Source organism: Desmodus rotundus, chromosome 4, assembly GCF_022682495.2.
Source record: "Desmodus rotundus isolate HL8 chromosome 4, HLdesRot8A.1, whole genome shotgun sequence".
NCBI lineage: Eukaryota > Metazoa > Chordata > Mammalia > Chiroptera > Phyllostomidae > Desmodus > Desmodus rotundus.
Window position 1 is genome coordinate 177,317,852 of NC_071390.1, and position 18,759 is coordinate 177,336,610.

The 18,759-nt window shown below is 54.8% G+C and overlaps 1 protein-coding gene across 9 annotated transcripts in view; it reads left to right on the top strand.

The window, feature by feature from the left end:
* The window catches only part of SLC2A9 (solute carrier family 2 member 9), a 75,290-nt gene that overhangs the window by 15,165 nt on the left and 41,366 nt on the right, over positions 1-18,759 (top strand). Inside the window, exons 5-7 of one of the 9 annotated variants that reach the window (XM_045182961.3) lie at positions 4,323-4,422; positions 9,750-9,848; positions 18,260-18,420. In XM_045182961.3, the coding sequence (XP_045038896.2) occupies positions 4,360-4,422; positions 9,750-9,848; positions 18,260-18,420 (323 nt within the window). In that variant the 5' untranslated portion in view covers positions 4,323-4,359. Of the gene's footprint in view, positions 1-4,322; positions 4,423-7,047; positions 7,310-9,749; positions 9,849-18,259; positions 18,421-18,759 lie in introns of those variants that run through there. The other 8 variants (XR_008426771.2, XM_071221310.1, XR_008426773.2 and 5 more) reach the window with 8 other exon arrangements.

An 18,759-nucleotide genomic window follows, 5' to 3' on the forward strand; every position in this document is an offset into this window, starting at 1 on the left:
TCCACGGGCTGATTTTACTCCTGCATCGATGGAGTAGCAAGAATGAGCCCCTCATCCTGGTCCTTTGGGTCGAGGGCTCGATCAGCCTGCACTCATCTGTGTCCTGCTTTATGAGCTTGCATGTCTTTTCACCTGACCCTCACCACAGCCTGGGCAGGTAGGCCCTAGGCCGGGCACAGCCTCACATTGGTGAGAAGGGATCCGATACCCAGGAAGCTCAGCTTCTTGGTCAGCAGGGGCTTTGCTGGGATACCTCTGCCTTCGACTCCCGCTCCAGAATTGGCTGACCCGAACCTGGGCATGTTTGCTAATCATTTATTGCTTGTCAAGATAGGCATCGTAGAATGTTTATAGGAACAGCTGTCCTGGAGGCCACGTAAGCACTAGGGGTGTTTTATAATTTCCCAGGTTTATATATGATCTTATTGGAAGGTGATCTCTCTGTAAAGCATATTCTGTTCCTTCCTTTGTCAGGGACGAGCAAGGGAAGCTCCCAGAAACAGGTCAGCTACACTCACAGACTCGGGTCGGCTTTGAGGGTGGTTTCAGGAATTGCTGACAACTCCTACAGAACAGCAGGAACAAGGGATCTGAAAACTGAGGGAATTTAAAATCAACTTGGTGAAGAGGAAGTGGGAAAATGCACAGGAAGTGCTTAGCGTAGTGTCTCACAGATGGTAGCTTGAAAAAGACATTGATCGTGAGCGATGACAGTTGTTCTTCCACCGGCTGGTGGCCGGCCAGGTAGCCTTGTTCCTCCCTTGTTCCTATCTGCCTCCCTTCCTTTTCCGTCTTGTTTTCTTTCCTTCTTTCTTTCTTCCTTCCCTTCTCTCTCTCTCTCTCTCTCTCTCTCTCTCTCTCTCTCTCTCTCTCTCTCTCTCTTTCCTTCCTTCCTTCCTTTCTTTCTTTCTTTCCTTCCTTCCTCCTTCCTTCCTTCCTTCTCTCTCTCTCTATCTTCCCTTCCTTCCTTCCTTCCTTCCTCCCTCCCTCCCTTCCTTCCTTCCTTCCTTCCTTCCTTCCTTCCTTCTCTCTCTCTCTCTCTCTCCTGCTCTCTTTTTCACATTCCTTTCCAATATTGATTGAGGCGTATCTGTAGCTCCATGTCAAAGTCAGCAGAGACTCAACCCTAAAAATTAAGAATAAAGTCACAGTCAAGCGTTAATCAGACAGAGAACTTGGGGGCCAGGCAGTTGGTGGCATTTTCTGCTCAGAGCTGGCGGCCAGCAGCTTTGGAACCTCAGGGCTTAGCTCAGGGCAGAGCTCCAGACCTTCGGGAGACAGCCTCCAGCTGGTGCACCAGCGTTGAGAGAACAAGGCCCTTCCTTTGTTGTCCGCTGCCCTTCTGCGCTGTGTTGGTGTGAGTAGAGCCTATGCTTTGCCTTTGTCCTTTTACCCAACACAGGCTAATAAGTGAGGGTCTGACTTCAAGTTGTCGGACCCGAGCTCTGGGGCAGGTTGAGCAGGTTAAGTTGCTTTGAGGCAAACTTGCTTTATTTCTAACCCAGCAGCTGTGGTGTCAGACACATGGTGCCCGTGAAGGTTGTATTACTGGGAGAAGCAACAAGGGAAGAAGCAGAGGTTGTTCCCTTAATATTTAACCTCAGAGAGAGCCTGGCGGCGGCCAATCAAATTGCCGGGAGCAGGGGTCTGCTCTTTGAAGTCGCTGGATTGGGCAGGTGGTCACCAGTGAGTAGCACAGCATTTTTACCTTTTAACACTTGGCCTGGCCACGCTGGCAGACACCAGCACGGTATTAGATTTGAATAGCAGCGATATTAGTATTGTTGCTGTGGATCAAAAAGACAGGAAACTAGCATTTTTAGAACTTCGTTTACAGAGCTTGTATTTATTTTATGTTATGTTGTTATTTATTATTCTATTTAAACCTTAGAGAATAATTTTGAGGCCGTGTAGGGTTCTCTAGTCAATCATAAAATGGTTTCCTCTCCTTTTTTCTTAACTGGTCCCAAGACATCATCCGTTCTATGCGACCCTTGCAAACAAGAAGCGCCCGATCTGTGCTCTGCAGAGGCCACTGGCTGGGAGTCTGGTGATGATGACAGTAGTTTGTGATCGCTTAGCATTAACTCATTTGATCTTCACAAATCACAATAGGCCTATGAGGCAGACCCTGTTATTATTTCCCACTTGACCTTAAGAAGCAGAAGTACAGAGAGGTTAAGTAACTTTCTCCAAGTCACACAGTGAGTGAGCAGTAGAGCTGGGAGTTGAACCCCTGGCTCCATGCTGCCTGGGTTGCCAGATCTCTGCCCTCAGCTTTGCGCCACATGGGCAGGCAGCTTCCCGCCTGTGACCCGACACCTCAGGGATGATGAGGCCGTCCTCAGCTCTGAGCTGGTCTCCACAGGGTGAGGTGACAGGCTCAGCCCTCGGCTGCACACAGCTCCCCTGGGCAGTGGGTCCTTATCGACTTAGCCACCCTCGTCCTTTTCCTCGCTGGCCTGTGAACAGAAGCTCAGAGGTGACTGTGACCCCAAAGGAAGCACAACCCACCAGCCACACATCCTGCTGGTACCCAGCACGTTCCCCTTTGGGAACATGTTTTCTGGGGAGAAAGCACCAGCCTGTCCCCATCCTGGCCAAGGGCACTCCTCTCTTCAGAGGGTCAGTCCTAACAGTTCTTTGTATAGTTGGGGTATTTTTGTCACTTCTAACACCTCACTCTCCCTGTTTTCTCCAACTCAGTCTCCTTTGCCATTTCCCCTCCCCCACCTGCTCCTCCCAGGTTGGAGTTCTGTAGGACCCCTCTCCTCCCACACTCTCCCGGCCCAGACCCGGCTCCAGCACCGCTCTCATTTCCGGCTGTCCTGTGATATTTGCACTTGGACGCCACACAAACACCTCGAGCTCACTTTTTAGACAGAACCCTTCATTTTCTGCCATTGCCACACCTGTTACTTTCTGGGTGTCTCTACCTATCACCTGAGTGATAGATGCTGGTAATTGGACACCAAGGGTCCTCCAGGCCTCTCTCAAGGCCTGCTATCTACCTCAGTTACCCTCATCTAACACGAGAGAATGATGACTATCTTCCACTGGTTGACAAGGAAACGGAACTCAGATACCTGCAGGGCCAACACGAGGCACAACTCCAGGGGGGCATTTACAGTGTCATCTGGGCAAATGGCCCTCCCTGGAGCTATAGGGTGGCAGCCACTCACAGAAGGTCAAATGCGAAGGCAGTCCCCGGACAGGGCAGGGGGGGCCACAGACACACGCACACTGGCTTTCTCTGGCCCATCCCATCCCACCCCAGCCCCCCCACTCTGTTTCCTAGGCACCTCTTGGGCCAGGCCAGCACCAGCCTCTGTGCACACAGGGGTCAGTCGGCTGGGGCCCTAGGGTGAGGGGTGTCAGTCAGGGGTCTCCGGAAGAGCAGAGCCAACGGGACCTGCATATGTATGTGAAATACAGTGGCATGTACGGAGATATATATATATGTATATCGAGAGAGAGAGATGGGGATGGATAGACTTGGAGACAGAGGTAGAGACGGAGCAGAAGAGAGAGAGAGGCAGAGGTAGAAAGACAGACACACGCACTTTAGGGAGTGGGCCCTCTGCTTGTCCAGTGAGAAGGGTGACGCGTGTTTGCCCACGAACTGGAGTGTTCTTTGACGGAAGGTTCTGAGTGCTGCGTGCGTTTTCATCTGAGGGACGCACCACGATTTATTTAAACTTTCCTCTTAGATATATTTTGCCTGTTGTGAATACCATTCTTTCTAACATGAAAAAATGCTTCAATGGTCATATCTGGCTTCATGCTGGTGCACATTTTTTGATGTTTCAGGATAAATTCCTATGCATGGAGTAGTTGGCCAAAGGGTCTACGTAGTTTTATGGCTCTAGAAACAGATTTCCGGACTCCAGGAGAATTGCACGGTTTTTCACTTCTGCCGTGCCAGGGATTCGGGTGACAATTTCGGTAACTGCTTCCAATTTGACAGAGGAGGTTGGCACTTTGTCTTCATTGTCCCAGCTTTCATTTTCCCATCTCGGGGACAGAAAGTCTAGTGTTTACGAGATGCGCCCTACTGTGAGAATAACCATCAGTAGGAGAGTGTTCTGGGAGGGGCCTGTACTAAAAAGCATGCAGCCGGTGTGGGAAAGGGTCCACCCAACCATCTCACAATGGAGAAACTGAGGCCAGAGAGGAGCAGATGGGCGCCCAGGTCTGCAGGGGAGCAGGGGTCCCCCATCGTGGTGTTGCCACCAGGACCCCTTGCCGGGTAAGGGCCCCCTCCCCTGAGCTGCCCGTCTCTGACACCATCTGATGGCTTCTTCCTCTTTCCTCTTCCTCAGGAGCAAAAAGCCCAGTCCCAAACCTGGAAAATAAACCATGAAGCTGAGTGAAACGGACCTGGCAGATAACAAAGACAGCGGCTTGGAGAAAAAGAAATCGGTCAGTCCTGGTCTCTTTACCTCTTCCATATGAGCTTTCTGGTGACGCAGGGGGCTGTCCCTCCTTGCCCCCGCCCTCCTCCCAGGGGAAGTGCAGGTTAAGGTGAGGTCAGGCCAGGAGAGCAGAGGCTGGAAGCAGGGCTCTGTGGGAAGGAGCGTGAGTTGTAACGTGTGTGCAGTGAGGCACAGGTCGCTGGTGGCTGGTGCGTCCGTTGATGAGAACACTGTCTGCTGGGGACCTTCTGGATTTGGAGGGGAGCAGGTGTCTCCCTTCTGGAGGTCCTTTCTCTAAAGGGGACATTGATGTTTGAGAGTGAGGATGTCATCATCCTTGAGGATACACTGAAACCCATACCCCACACCACTGCAAGGCCCCGTTCACATGCCCCCTCCTCCAGGAAGTCCTCGGCACTTAGAAAGCCTCTCTCCCTCCTTGCAACTACTTGGGCCCAACTATCTTTAAACCAGATGCAAAAACCAACAGCTAGTTGGCACCCACTCTGTTCCAGATCTTTATGCAGGTCCTCGCTCGGCTCCCTCAGCCACACCCCAGGAAGGCATCACTATGCAGGCTTTACAGGCGAGAGAGACCGAGGCTCAGAGAGGGCTGGAGCCGCTTGTCCAAGGCTATGTGGCAAGTTCAAGGTGGAGCCGATCTCAAACCTCAGCCAGTTTGTGCCTGGTCTCCTGCGATGGGTGTGGAAGCAACCAGGACTCAGAAGAGAATGTGTCCATATTGGTGATGAAGCCTTATTTAGCCGGACAAAGACCAACACCAGCACACGTGCCGGATTGCCAGGGAAGTGCGAACTCGGCGGGCTAGGCCCCACTATCCCCACCTTAGAGGTGTGAAAGGGAGGTCCAGGGAGGCCAGGCCACCAGCCGCAGGTCATCCAGAGACACAGCGAAGTCATGTTCAGTGGACATTCCCTCCAAGTGGGCACCGTATTCCTCTCCTGGTGCTCGCACAGGGCCAAGTCAAGGCCCTGCTGTGCAGGTGCCTGGGATGATGTTTGCTGCGCCTCCCCTCCGGGGCCCCACACACACCCCATGACTTCACTTCCCTTGTGCCTCGGGCCTCGGCACAGTGCCCGTCCACCCCATGCCCTTCTTGGCTTGCATGCTCCCCAGGCTGTCATCAGAAGCCACCTCCTCCAGGAAGTCTTCTGTGACCCAGCCCCAGGTTGGCTTAGCACCTCCTCTTTCTCCCTGGGGACTTCTCAGCCATTGAATGTCATGTTGTAACCGAGAGTGTCCTGCTCCGGGCCACAGCGGCACCCAGCAGCGGGGTGCAATGGGCGGCTGGCTAGAAATCAATCCCATAAAGAGCTGGCTCCCCGAGTGTCCCTGCAGGACCTACATGCAGAATGGTCATCGCACCGAGCGTCCCATGCGCTCAGCGAGTCACTCGCCTGGTGATGGGGGCTCGTCCTGGTTCTGGAAGTCCTGGCTCCCCCTGAGCAGCAGCCCTTTCCCTACCGTTGTGCATCGTGGGGCCAGACGTGCTCACTCACGCGGGACACGACACCCCCAGAGCGTCTGCAGTGCTCACATCTCACTTCGATGCGCGCTCCCGTGAAACCCGGTTTGCAGGCTTCTTGTCTCTTTTTTTGTGGACTTGAGGCCACTCGGGCCTCCTAGCACTTCTGCATTCCCCACACAGACCTGCCAGTCTCTGCGCCTGCTCTCGGACTCTTGGGAGCAAACAGCCAAGGCCACTGGTCCTGGGCACAAGGTGCTTCTCTAACATTGGGGCAAATGGGCCATGAGGCGAATTAATTCTCACCCCATCCGCGGGTGCACGAGGGGTCTGACCGCCTTAATGCTTCCCCGGAGCCAGTCAGGGCGGGCGCCTGGGAGGCCTTTTCTCAGCCATTGCTGAAGGGGCAGGACAGGGCAATGACCCGGTGGCAGATTCTTTTCCTTACAAATCCACAGCCTCCCCATGTGTCCCAGAACTGCAGGGCACCCTTCGTCCGTCTCCAGCACAGGCTTCATGGTTTTTCTTTAGCCTCAGAATAACTGTGCAGGGCCCTGACCAGTGTGGCTCAGTTGGTTGGGCATCATCCTGCAAAGTGAAAGGTCACTGGTTCGATTCCCGGTCAGGGCACATGCCTGGGTTGCAGGTTCAGTCCCTGCATGGGAACTGATTGATGTTTCTCCCTCCCTTCCCCTCTCTCTAAAAATAAATAAATAAATATTTTTTTTTTTAAAAAGAGTAACTGTGCAGGACAATCGGGGGGCGGGGGATTAGTTCTTCTTTTGCACTTGCACACGTGGTAGCTCAGAGAAGCAAAGCAATTTGCCTAAGGACACAATAAAAAACTGATGATTGGCAGTGTATTTCATATATGCTAATTAAAAGCATCAGAAGAGAAAAAAAGGGGTGGAGTCAGGGTTGGAATTCCATCAGGCTTTGCTTCGTCAGTGACCTTTTCATCTGCCCCAACCCTTAGGGAGATGCACCCTGGGTTTATGCTAGTCTCTCCCCTCCCTGCCCTGGCCTTGTTAAGAAGGAAAATAAAAAATTTCCAAAGGAAGGATCTACACCCAGGTGTCATTCCTGAGAAGACAGTTTTCCCTAGTTGCTCCAATTGCTGTTATGACTTAGGAACAGGAGGGAAAAAAAAAAAGGAAACATGGTCCATTTCCTGTTCAGACAAGAGAAAATTGCCACACTTCCGTTGTGGCGCCCCGCCCCCTCTTGTGGACTCTGCCTCCTGACCGGCTACCAGAGATGTCCCGGGAGAGGCTCTGGGCACTGCAGGGAACAGAGCATGGACTCCTTGGAGCTCAGCTCAGCTCCCCTCACACAGGACCCTAGCCACCAGGGGCCCCCCAAGGGAGCCTGGCCCAGGAGCAGGAAGCCAGGTGGGAGGAGAAACCAGGTAAACAGAACAGGGCCTCTGCCCACCAGGAGAGCTGGGAGTCCCTGTGTGCGTGGCAGTGGGTGCCTGTGACTGCCCTGCCCCCAGGCCACAGGGCTGGCACCCTGGCCCCTGTGACACTGTCCAACTGTCCAGCTGCAGTGTCCTGGGGCTGACAGCACTTTCTGTCCGTGTGGCTGTGCTCATTCTTGTGACGAGACCACGCTGGGTGGTGTCTCTTTTTCCTTCCCCATCTCCACAAAGGACGCCCTCTGCCAGGCTGGGGGTGGGGGGTGGGCTCAGGCGGGCCATGCAGAGCAGAAGTGATGGTGCTGGGAGCAAGGGAGTTCCCGGGAGAGAAGGCGCCCAGCCCAGCCTGGGTGGCGGGGGAGGGACCTCTGAGCTGAGCCCCAGAGGATGAGTGTAATGACAGCAGGTGACAGAGAATGGTGTTCTGTCCGAAATGTGACTCTGTTCCTCAATGAATCCTGTTAAGTTCGAGCTCCTCTTATGCAGAAAAACTCAGTTGTCCCCAGATATCCACAGGGGCCTGGTCCCAGGACTCCCTCAGACACTAAAACCCGTGGGTGGTCAAGGCCTTTGTATGAAATGCTGCAGTATTTGCCCGTCACCTACCACATCCTCCTGTGCACTTTAAATCATCTCTGGTTTGCTCAAATACCTAACACGGTGCAAGCAGTCGTTATACTGGGCCGATTAGGGACGAACGGCAAGGGGAAAAGTCTGTACGTGTTCGGCACGGACACAGTCATGGTACAAGTGAGTGTGGACTGCATGTCAGCTACAGCGTAACTCTTCAATCTGTATTTGGTGGAATCCATGAGGTGGAACCCAAGGGTACAGAGGCTGACCGTACTCATCCCCACAGCCCATAAACCCCCAGTCTCACCCTCCGTTCCATCGTCAGAGCCTCACCTGCCGCAGGCTCAGAGCCTGGAAGCAGAGAGCAAGAGGCAAGACCTCCACCCGTAAAAAGTAAGACCCCCGGCCCAGTGTCCAGCCTCTGCCGCTGACGCGCATGGACACAGCACAGGCGAGCACCTTCCCTGCTGTAGCTCCTTTCTTCAGCATACTGTCTTAGGGGGTGGGCTTCGTATCACGCCCATCTTATAGAAGAGGCCCCCGAGTCACCGCGCAGCTCTGTGACTGATCTAAGACCACACAGTCCTAAGTGGCAGAACTGGGGGTAAGGAGGAGTAGAATCAGAGAGATAGGTGTAAAACGAGGAGGTGGAGCTTTCTTGGGGGGAGACGTGGGCAATGGGTTGTAGGTAGTCTCTAGAAGGGAGGACCTCAGACAGATGCCCGGCCAGGTCAAGAGAGATGGGCATGTCACTCAGGCAGCAGCCATTCTGGGTGACTGGGTGGAAGTGCATGGGGAGAGAAAGCAGAGTCAGTACCCTTTCCACACACTCCCTACACGCACCCAACACCCTAATCGTCCTCACCCACAACACATCGACCCTCCGCCAGCCGTGCAGCCGGTGCTGTTGTTGAGACCGCGTGGTGCAGCTGGGCAAGCCGAGCCCCAGGAGGGTGAGGAAACTGGCGCAGCTCCCACAGCCGGGGGCGGAGCCGCCTGGCATAGAGCCAATGCTAGAGGAAGCTACCAAGGTGGGCAGGGCAGGGAATTGGCCGTGGGGGTCCCGTGGCCCCTTCCGAAGAGCATTTGACGACACAGCTTCCTGAACTGTGGACCTCACTGGACGTGCGTCCTGCTGCACCACCAGAGCTTCGTCAGGGCCTGGCACTTAGGACGTGCACACACTCAATGAAGGCAGAGGACGTGCCTGCCAAGGGCACCCAGGCCCCTCCACCTGGTGAATGGCCCGCCTTCCCAGGGCCAGCCCAGGAGGGCAGCCCTTCCTACTCCAGCTTGTGCCAGCGGGCCAGCCTCTGCCAAAGGGCCCAGACGTCTCCGCTCTATGGCTCTGCCGTGGCCGTGGCCATGACTGTTCTTGGATAGAGCCACAGGGCAGGACTGCTCGGACGCCACAACCTGTAACTCTCTGTCTGCAGGTCCTTGTCCCAAGGTGTTCAGACTGGCTTGTAAGACAGGCACCTCAGCCTGGAGTTGCGCGTGTCTGGGTGTGGGCACCTTGGTGTGAGCCCCCCACCCAGATGCAGAGGCAGGAGCAGGGAGGCCATGGGTGCAGTGGGGGACTGGGTGGGGGCTGGAGCCAGACCACCTGGGGCAGCCCTGTCCCTCTGTCTCCTCACCTATGAAATCAGGACAAAATAGCACTGATCTGTGGACTCCACGACATGATACCCAGAGAGTGCTTAGAACAACACCTGGCCTATAGCTCTTAGCATGGGCCAGTGGCTACTGTCGGCTACTCAGCCTGGCTGCGCTTGGTGCTCCTGTGTGGGTTGGAAACTGGGCACATTTAGCTCCAACAGCTGAGTGCCGGGTCTGACTGCCGTTCTCTCCTTTCCAGGGCTGGTCCTGCTCCCTCGTCGTGGCCTCGCTCGTGGGCGCCTTCGGCTCCTCCTTCCTCTACGGGTACAACCTCTCCGTGGTGAATGCCCCGACTCCGGTGAGCGCCCAAAGCGTCGGATGTGATGAGTAGGGGGCGCCTGGTGCTGGGTGGTACTGGATTGTGCAAACCTTTGTGGGGCAGGTTCTGTGCCAGACCCTTGCTGGACCCTGGGGGAGGCTGGGGGAGGGAAGGGGAAGAGAGGACACCAGTCCCCACCTTTGAAGGGGAGGTGGAAAATACAGAAGCAGGTGAGGATCCAGGGGTGGGGGAAGCATCAGTTCCTTGAAGCTGGAGTGTGGGGGTCCCGGGACGGTGTCGGAAGAGGAGGGGGCCTCTGGAGGTCCCAGGGGTGATCCCAAGGGTCTTATTTCAGAGCAAGGAGCACAGAGTCTGAGGACCCACAGAGGGGCCAGAGGCAGAAACATTTTCCTGATTCGTTCTGTTTGTGTTCGTGCCTTTCGTCAGAGCTAGAGGTCACTTGAGAATGTGCTGGTTAAGACCCACTGTTGGCTTTTGGTTTCTCTGGAATCGGGTCACTCGGTGCAATTCCTCCAGCACCCCACCCCATACCTGCTGGTTTGCAGGTGAAGGTTTGGTTCTCACCCATCTCAGCTATTAGGTTTAGGCACTACCCATTCCTGGGGGTACTGGCTTCTACTGGGCCCGTCCCCACCCTTGGAGTAAGGTGGATGGGGTGCGAGGGAAGATCTGGAGGAGGTGAGGCCGAGCCGTGACTTGAGGGTGGAGCGAAGGCACAGAGGCCCAGGAGAGGAACCGCGTGCAGGAACACTGCAGAAATGCAGGTGTGATGCTGGGGCGAGAGGTGCGTTTTGGAGAGCGCAGGGCAGAAGCTAACAGGCAGGCAGGAGCCAGGCCATGGACATCCTTTTTTTTTTGTACTGTTAACTCTGGGCAAGTTCATTTGAAAAATTGATTCTGGTGCTAAAAACAGTTTGAAAACCAGAGGGTCGAAATGGTGTCTCCCAAAGCTCAGAGCTATCCGTGCCTTTGGTTTTGTCATTGGGATATCATCCTAAGACGGAGATTTGATTTGTCTGTATTTGTCTTTTAAAAAGGTTGGGAATTTACACTCTTGCTTCAGCTTGTCAGTTCGGCTGAAACTCCAGCGGGTGTGTGGGGAACCTCTGCACTCCCGCCTGAGGAGCAGACACATGAAACGTCAGCCTGGAATAGAGTGGCGTGGGCGGACAAATAACGGTTTAGGCAACAGCTGTGGGAAGGCGAGCAAGGGCCAATTATGCCATTGTTCCCAAAGGTTTTTAAGCTACAGAAACTTCATTTTCTAGAGCAGATTTCGGTTCACAAAGTACAGAGTCCCTGTGCACCCTTTGTCCCTGACGGCACACGTACGCACAGCCTCTCCTCTCCTCCCCCATCCACAGCCCCACCGGGGCTGTGTGTTTGTTACAATGGATGAACCCAACTTGATACATCAAAGTTCATCGTTCAGTTTAACATTCCCCTCCTGATGTTGTACATTCTGTGGGTTTTGACAAGTATATAACATATGTATCCAACACTGTTATGTTACTAAATAGATTTTCTTTTACTTTTAAGGCTTTGTCTAAATATACTTTCACCCCCAAAGATTGTTCATATATGCTGTTTTATATCATTTGTGGCTTAACATTTATGTTGTGAGCGTTTTCCCTGTTGTTGAGAATTCTCTGTCCCAGGACTTCTAGGAGCTGGCTGCCCTGCCCTCCTTGTGTGGCCGGTTGGGGTGTTGTCGATTTCTCCCCAGTAGAAGACTCAGCCGCCTGGTTTCAATCAGAGCTGTGAGTCATTATTTGCTTTGCTTTGGTTTGCATTCTGATGCAAAACTGGCAGAACTGCTGGTTCACAGGAGCAGGGGTCCTCCTGTGGGCGCTGCCCCCGCCTGCTTCAGCCCCTGGGGGGCCCAGCTGAGTGAAGCTGGAAAGCCTGCATCTTTGATTTCAGAAGTTTGTCATCTCACGAAGTCCCTCGGGCAAAATGCTGTTGTTGGGCCTGATGGGGCAAGGACCACTCCCGACAGAGCTTGGGGGAGGCCCAACCTAGAGGGGAGGGAGGCGCTGGGAACAGAGGATGGGCCGGCCTGGCCTATTCAGAGGGAGCGTGCGAGTATGAACAGACCCAGACAAATAAAACCAGAAGCGTGCTGTTTGTGACCTGCAGGAGAGAGACGTTGGGATTTATTGAGCGCCTACTACAGGCTGGGCATCATGCCAAGGACCGCACACCCTCACTGAATTCTTCTAGCAGCCCCACCTGCAAGCCAGGGTGGTTATACCTGTTCTGCAAATAAGTTATCCCAGAGCAGTTGCTCGAAACCATCACCCTGCACATGGGATGGATAGGAAGCCCTTTGCTAGTGTCTGTTGCCTCCAGACTGATGCTGAGCGGCCATAAGCACCTGGAACAGGAATGAACACTGTCGCCCTTTTCCTTCCAGCCAACCAGAGGCCACGCAGAAAGGGTTGGGAGTGCTCTCTCAGAGTGAATGCCAGGTGACTGCTGCGCAGCCCGGGGTCATAGCTACGCAGCCTCCCAGAAGAATGTTCCAGCAGCAGAGAGGCCCAGGACTAATTTTTTTATTTTTTAAAATAAGAAGGCTATTTGGGAAGACACACTCTGTCTGCTCCTGCCTAGGGCCAAATAGAAAACGCACCTGTCCTCGTGTGGGCACAGGTGGTGGATGGGGAGAAGCCAGGAAGCTCCCAAAGTCTCACACACCTGCATGACTACTGCTAACAACTGCTGCTTCCTCTCTCATCGTGTTCAGTTTTCATTCCGACACCTGGCAGTGACAGCCAAGTGTTCTCAGCCATCTAGAAGTCCAGAAACTTCTTTCCCACCTGTCAGTTGGCAGAAGTCCTCCGGGGAAACCACCCAGTGGGGAAACCGTGAAGCGCCACAAACATGCAAACTCAACATCAAGTCACAACGGGAGGTGGACCTGTTCCTGAGGACCTAGGACATGTGTCGGTGTCCCCGAGACCACCCCAGGTTCGATGCCTCACAGGGAGGACCCCAGGACCTGGCACCAGGCATGAGCAGAGCTGTGACTTACGACAGGGGAAGGATACGGAGCGGGATCAGCAAGGGGACAAGGTGCCTGGGGTGAAGCCACAGGAACCCAGGCTCCCACTTCCAGCGCCCTGTCCCCAGGGGCCTGCAGGGGACTGACTCACTGAGCGCCCCAGCACGGAGCTGTGACGACACCTGTGGAGTGCTGTCCGCCAGGGAAGCTACCAGAGACGCCGAGTTCAGGGTTTTGTCAGGGGCTCGGCAGACGCCCACGTCCCGACTCGCAGTGGGAATGCAGGTGAGGGGCAGGCAGCATGGTGTGCACCAGTCAGGCCCCGAGAGCCTCTCTGGTCGGTTCTGGGAACAGTGGGAGCCCTCCCGACATCCAAAGTCCCCGCAGCCAGCCCAGGGCCAACCTTGCAAGCTGGCCTTTCAGAGGACGGCAGCCCCAGGCCTGCTGTGTTCACTGCTCTGCACAGGAGGCCTTCATTCTGCTACGCAGGTGACATTAGGTGGCACTGCTGGGCTTAGGGAATCTTGTCCTTGTGTGGTCCTTACCTCAGAGAGCCTGGTCTGGCGGGGGCACTTTCGTAAGCACTTAGATCCCTGCTGTTCTCCTCGCTGCGCCTGGACGGTAGGTGCCCCCCCTTTCGCCGACCCCTCGGGCCCTGTGCTGGGTTACCTAGTGGGGCGCGCACTCTGGCCCCTCCACAGGTGTGCGCTGTTTCTCTGCGTTTGTGTGGCGCCCTGAGGGGAGTTGTAGATGGAGTCGTGGCAGGCTCTGCGCGAATCGGTGAGGAGCAGGAGTATCAGAGAGCAGGCCACACAGTCGTCTACCTCCCACTGTCTGGCAGTTTGCTGTCACCCTTTGGAAGTGACTCTGCCTGGCTGCAGACTGAAGTCCAGCGTGTGGCTGGGAGCCTGGCCCCTGAGCCACCCACTGGCTGGGAGGTGGTGGTAAATCATTCCTGGATCCGTAGGCCTGAGGAATGAACACGTCCGGGACCCTTATTTCACAGGCACAGACACAGTGATACCAACACCACCACCCGCCGCCCCAACTTCCGATCCTCACGTGTGCTTCCTGTGGACCTGCACTTGGCTTTCTGCTCATCCGCACGTGAAGTCCTCGCGGACACTCTTAAGGAGGGAAAGGATTTCACAGATGAGGAACCTGAGGCCCAGAGAGGCTGAGTAACGCACTCAAGGTCACCCAGCAGGGAAGTGGCAGAGACGAGCGTTGAATATAGTGGATTCCCAGGGCCCTGCCCCACGGACAGCCCGGCCACAGAGGCAGAGAGACTTGCTGGAGGTCACAGACTCTGGGGGGGAGCAAGCCTTGAACCCAGGACTCTTGGCTCTTGGCTCAGCCTCTTGTCCTTTAACCGTGTAGCCTCTTATTCATTGCTATGTAATTTCCAGTCAGTACTCATCAAAATATAAATATTTCTTGGTGAACTTATTCAAAAATTCCGTCCTCCTTGTCCTGTCTGGGCAATGGAGGAGCCCCCTGGCTGCTCGGGAGGCCTCCAGTCTGAACTTCCTTGCGCAGCCTCCGCACGGCACCTGCAGTGACCCAACCCGCGCATGAGATCCCTCGATTCCGCGCATGGATCCGCCAATCACTCCCCAGCTCCCCCGGGTTAAACACAGGCTGCTGGGGCTGCCGTCCACACCAGTTCCATCCAGCCCCTGCCTCGTTCTCCAGCCTTTCTCCGGCCTCCAGGCCAGCCTCCAACCCCGCCGCATCATTTGTGGTTCCTCCACGTCAGCGCGTGGCTTCCAGCTCCGAGCCTTTGAGAGCTCTGACAGCTACCGTCCGCCCTGGGACCACCATGACTGCCCCTCTGGCTTACTGACCGGGGTTCCCGGCTAGGGTTCCACAGCCTTCCTCAGCACCCTCCACCCCGTGTTCTCGTCGCGTGTTTGCCCTGCTATGATCTCCACTAGGTGCCAAGCTTCTTGAAGCCAGGGGTGCAGAACTGTGTCCAGAAGACAGGCTGGGAAGGTAAGGAAGCAGGTCTATAGAGCCACTAGGAAGACCCGAGCACGGGCCTCCTGGAGGCCAAGTACAGGGAAGTCAACTGTGGAATCCGTGAATGAGGTGGCCCGGCGAGGCCTAGAGGTTAGCTGGGACAGCAGGTCTCCCACGAACGCCGTTTCGTTCTCCAGCCTTTCGTTACACCCTGAAGAGATGCTGTAGGAACTTAACTCTTGTTTTTATCCATGAGACTGTGGTAAAACTGGTTTTGTTGGACGGTGCTTTGCTTTAAGTCATCGAAGCTATTGATGATGCTGAGTGAGGACTTAGTGTACAAATAAGATGTATGGGTTACCTAGTTTCGCTGTTATACAGTGAGTGACTCACAGCAGAGAGTCAGTGTAAAACACAGATACTTATTTAAGAGCCTGTTAGGAACCATGTACAACAAGTCATTGTCCACAGATGTTAGGCCCACAGATCTCAAACTCGGTGGATGTTTGTGCAAATAGCTGAACAGCCTTTATCTCCCGGCTCCTGTGGCCATGGAAGCCTCCAACCTGCCTTTCACTGAGTCCTCGCTGGATTCGCACTGGCAAAGACAGACATTTAATCGCCAGAGTCATCCCTTGGAGACCAGCTTTCGGAGAGCGTTGGAGAAAGGTGCTCCCGCCCACACACAGGCCAGGCTGCCTGTCTCCCAGCCTACCCCGCTCTCTGCAGACACCCTTCGGCAACATCGAGGAGAGAGCAGTAGGAAGCCACCCCCTTTCCCTCCAACCTCCTGAGTGCCCGGAAAGAAAGAGAGAACTTCCTTCCAAACAGCGTCCTCTCAGTTTCTGTGCACGAGTTCCAGGAAACTGGTCACGGCTGCACATGTATAATAAGAGGATCCAGGGTGGGGATCCGCAAGGCAGCTGCAGTTGCTTCAATCCGTGCAGGTTGGCTATAGGGGTCAAGGCCACATCCAAGAACCACCTTCTATGCATGGGGGTCTCCTATTTATTGGACAGTGAGCAGGAGGGGTGGGTCTGTGAAGTCCTTGGTACTCGTTCCAGCTTCTCTGAAGGGGCTCGGCCCTATAAACACTTGCTGTCGCCCCTGGGGGCCTCCTGCACCCCTGCCTTCTGGGGGCCCCTCCATCGCTTCAGCTTGGAAGTTATCACAGCTTCTCCGGCTCTACTCTGGGGTCCTGGAGGGTCGATGCTGTCGCACTCCCCAGGGCCTCAGAGTGTCTAGCCCACAGCGAGGGCTTCAGTGAGGCTGCCCTTAAATCAATGAGTGCACATCGGACTTAGGGCTTCTCTCCCACACCTTCACTGTGAACCAAAGAGGCCACCAGTGGACGGGTGCGTTCAGGCCCTGAGGTCAGGCCGATGTCACACAAGTCCTCCTCCACCACCTCAGCCATGTGACTGAGAGAGTGACAGAACTCTCGCTTCCCTCCTGTGAAAATGAAGGTTTCTACCACCAGCGTTGTCGTGCGGATCAAATAGGAGAGTTTCCATGTTCTGGCAGAATTTCAGCAGCTGTAAGCCACGACAACCATTTTTCTGATTGAAGCAAAAGCGTGTTGAAAAAGTAATGAGCAGCTCGCAGGGTTGGTGGGAGGGCTGGCCAGCCAGGCCTGGGAGCTCTGCAGCCTGGGATGACACCCCAAAGCACACCAGAGCTGGGCCTGGGGGTCCCCTGCAGCCACCTCTGCCACCTACTGCACCTGGAATAGGATCTCAGCTCCCATGGGGCCACTGCCACCACCCCAAAGCCACTTTTGCCAGGGAGAGCCCTCTGCTGGTGGACAATTCCTGGCCCCATTCCTTAGCTTCAGGAGCCTCATGCAAAGTCCAGGCCTCTGATTGGCTGAGCCTTAATCACATGTCTACTCCCTACCTACAAGTGATGCCGGGAGGGCAGGTGTCTGGCATTTCCAACCTCCGCAGTGATGAGTGGGCCCTGTTTCCCACAAGGCTTGTAAGGCAGGAATGACTCCCGAATGGGACGGGGGCTTCTGACCCCAGGTAGCCAAAAAGATGACAGATGCCACCAGAGTACGTGAAAACTAAAGGTCAGCGTTAATGTCAGCCGCTGACAGAGAGCAGCTCGGTGAGTGGGGGACAGTCGGCTGTTATGGTAGCCCCCGTGGTTATGTGCAATGCTGCCGTGGGCGTTTGCGTAGATGTATCCCAGGGCAGGTGGCAAAGAGGTGTTTAGAGGAATTTTCTAGAAATGGATTTTATAGGTTGTATACAGACTAGGGGCATCTTCAGTGTTATTAGATGAGGCCAAACCGGTTTTCAGGGCGGGTGGACAAACTGAAGCCCCACTGCCAGTGCAGGAGGGCGCACACGGCTGGCGGGTCCCCTCGTGTCTCACCAGACATGCCCATTTTCGGGCTGCTGGGGCTGTGGGAGCTCTCCCCCAGAGCCAGGCTCCCCGAGACGTCAGCGTCATCACCCCGTGTTGCAGATAAGGAGACCGAGACCCTGCAGGTTTAAATCACAAGCAAATCACGATGCTGGGACTCACGCCCGGGTCTCTGCACCCAAACCCATGATTCTCCCACAGTGTCGCATGCTGGCTCTGGCCAGCTCTGTGGGCCCGCGCTGGGTAGGTGGGTGACTATGAGCTTCGCGGGGACAGAGTCCTTAGGGGAGTGTAGTGTCGTGACCTCAGCCTTTGGCTCACATCCCAGTCACCCGGTCCCCTTCCCAAACCCACCGCATCGAATTGAGAGCGATGAGGGCCTGACGGAGGTGAAGGGCTGTCTCTCTGTGGGTTTATTTGCATCGCCCTGTGGACTCATGAGTGATGTTGGGCATCATGTCATTAGCTTGCTTGTTACTTGGATTTTCTCTGGAGTCTGTTCGAGTCTTTTGCTCGCTTTAAATTGGGTCGTTTGTCTTCTTATTAGCTTGTGGGAGTTCTTCATAGATAGTGAATGTGAGTCCTTGGTAATATATGTGTTGCAAATATGTTACCTCAGCCTTTAGTTTTGGTGAAATGCAGATGAGCACTTTGTTTTTCTTTTACACTTAGTGTTTTCTGAGTCTTGTCTCAGCCTGCCGCCAGGTGGCACAGATGTTCTCTTGTGTTAGATGTGCGCATCTTTAACACACTTCCCGGGACTTTCTGCTGGGCACCAACATTGGAGAAGACTGGGCATCGTGGCCACTTTTGGTTTGGAGTCAGATCCGAGTCTGAGTCCCAGGTTTGCCACTTACTAAGCAAGTCACTCTGTGTCTCGGAGCCTCAGTTTCTCTACCTGCACAATGAGGTGAAAAAATACGGCCCATCCACAAACTCAGTTAGAGGCGGTCAATGAAATACAGCTCGAACGGACATAGCGAGGTCCGAGCGGGGAGAGCGTGTCCTGCCCCAGCTGCCTTGTTTCCAAACCGGCCGGCCTCCAGCAGCAGGGCGGGCAGCAGGAATAACCCGGTTTGCTGTTTGTCCGCAGTACATCAAGGCCTTTTACAATGAGACGTGGGAAAGAAGGCACGGACAGCCGACAGACCCGGACACTCTGACTCTGCTCTGGTCCGTGACCGTGTCCATTTTCGCCATCGGTGGACTCGTGGGGACGTTAATGGTGAAGCTGATCGGAAAGTTTCTTGGGAGGTCAGTGAGTCTGCCTCTGTTTGCGGATGCTCTCCGTAATGTTCATGATATGCCTGGGCTATAGTCAGGATCCCAGCCGACAGCAAAATGCTACTTAGTTCACCCAGAGAGATTTTACGCTTGATCTGAGCCAAAAGGCCGGGAAGGGGTCAACGGGAGGGGTTGTAATGTCAGAAGGGCATGGGGTGGAAAGGGAACACCAGAGGTCAAGGGGAAGTGAAGCTGTGGACAGCAGGCTGTTGGGCTAGGTCAGAACTCTGCTGACCAAACAGGGAGGGGGCTGGGAAGAAACACCCTGGCTTCTCCCTCCCCCACCCCACCCCCAATCTGCAGCTGATG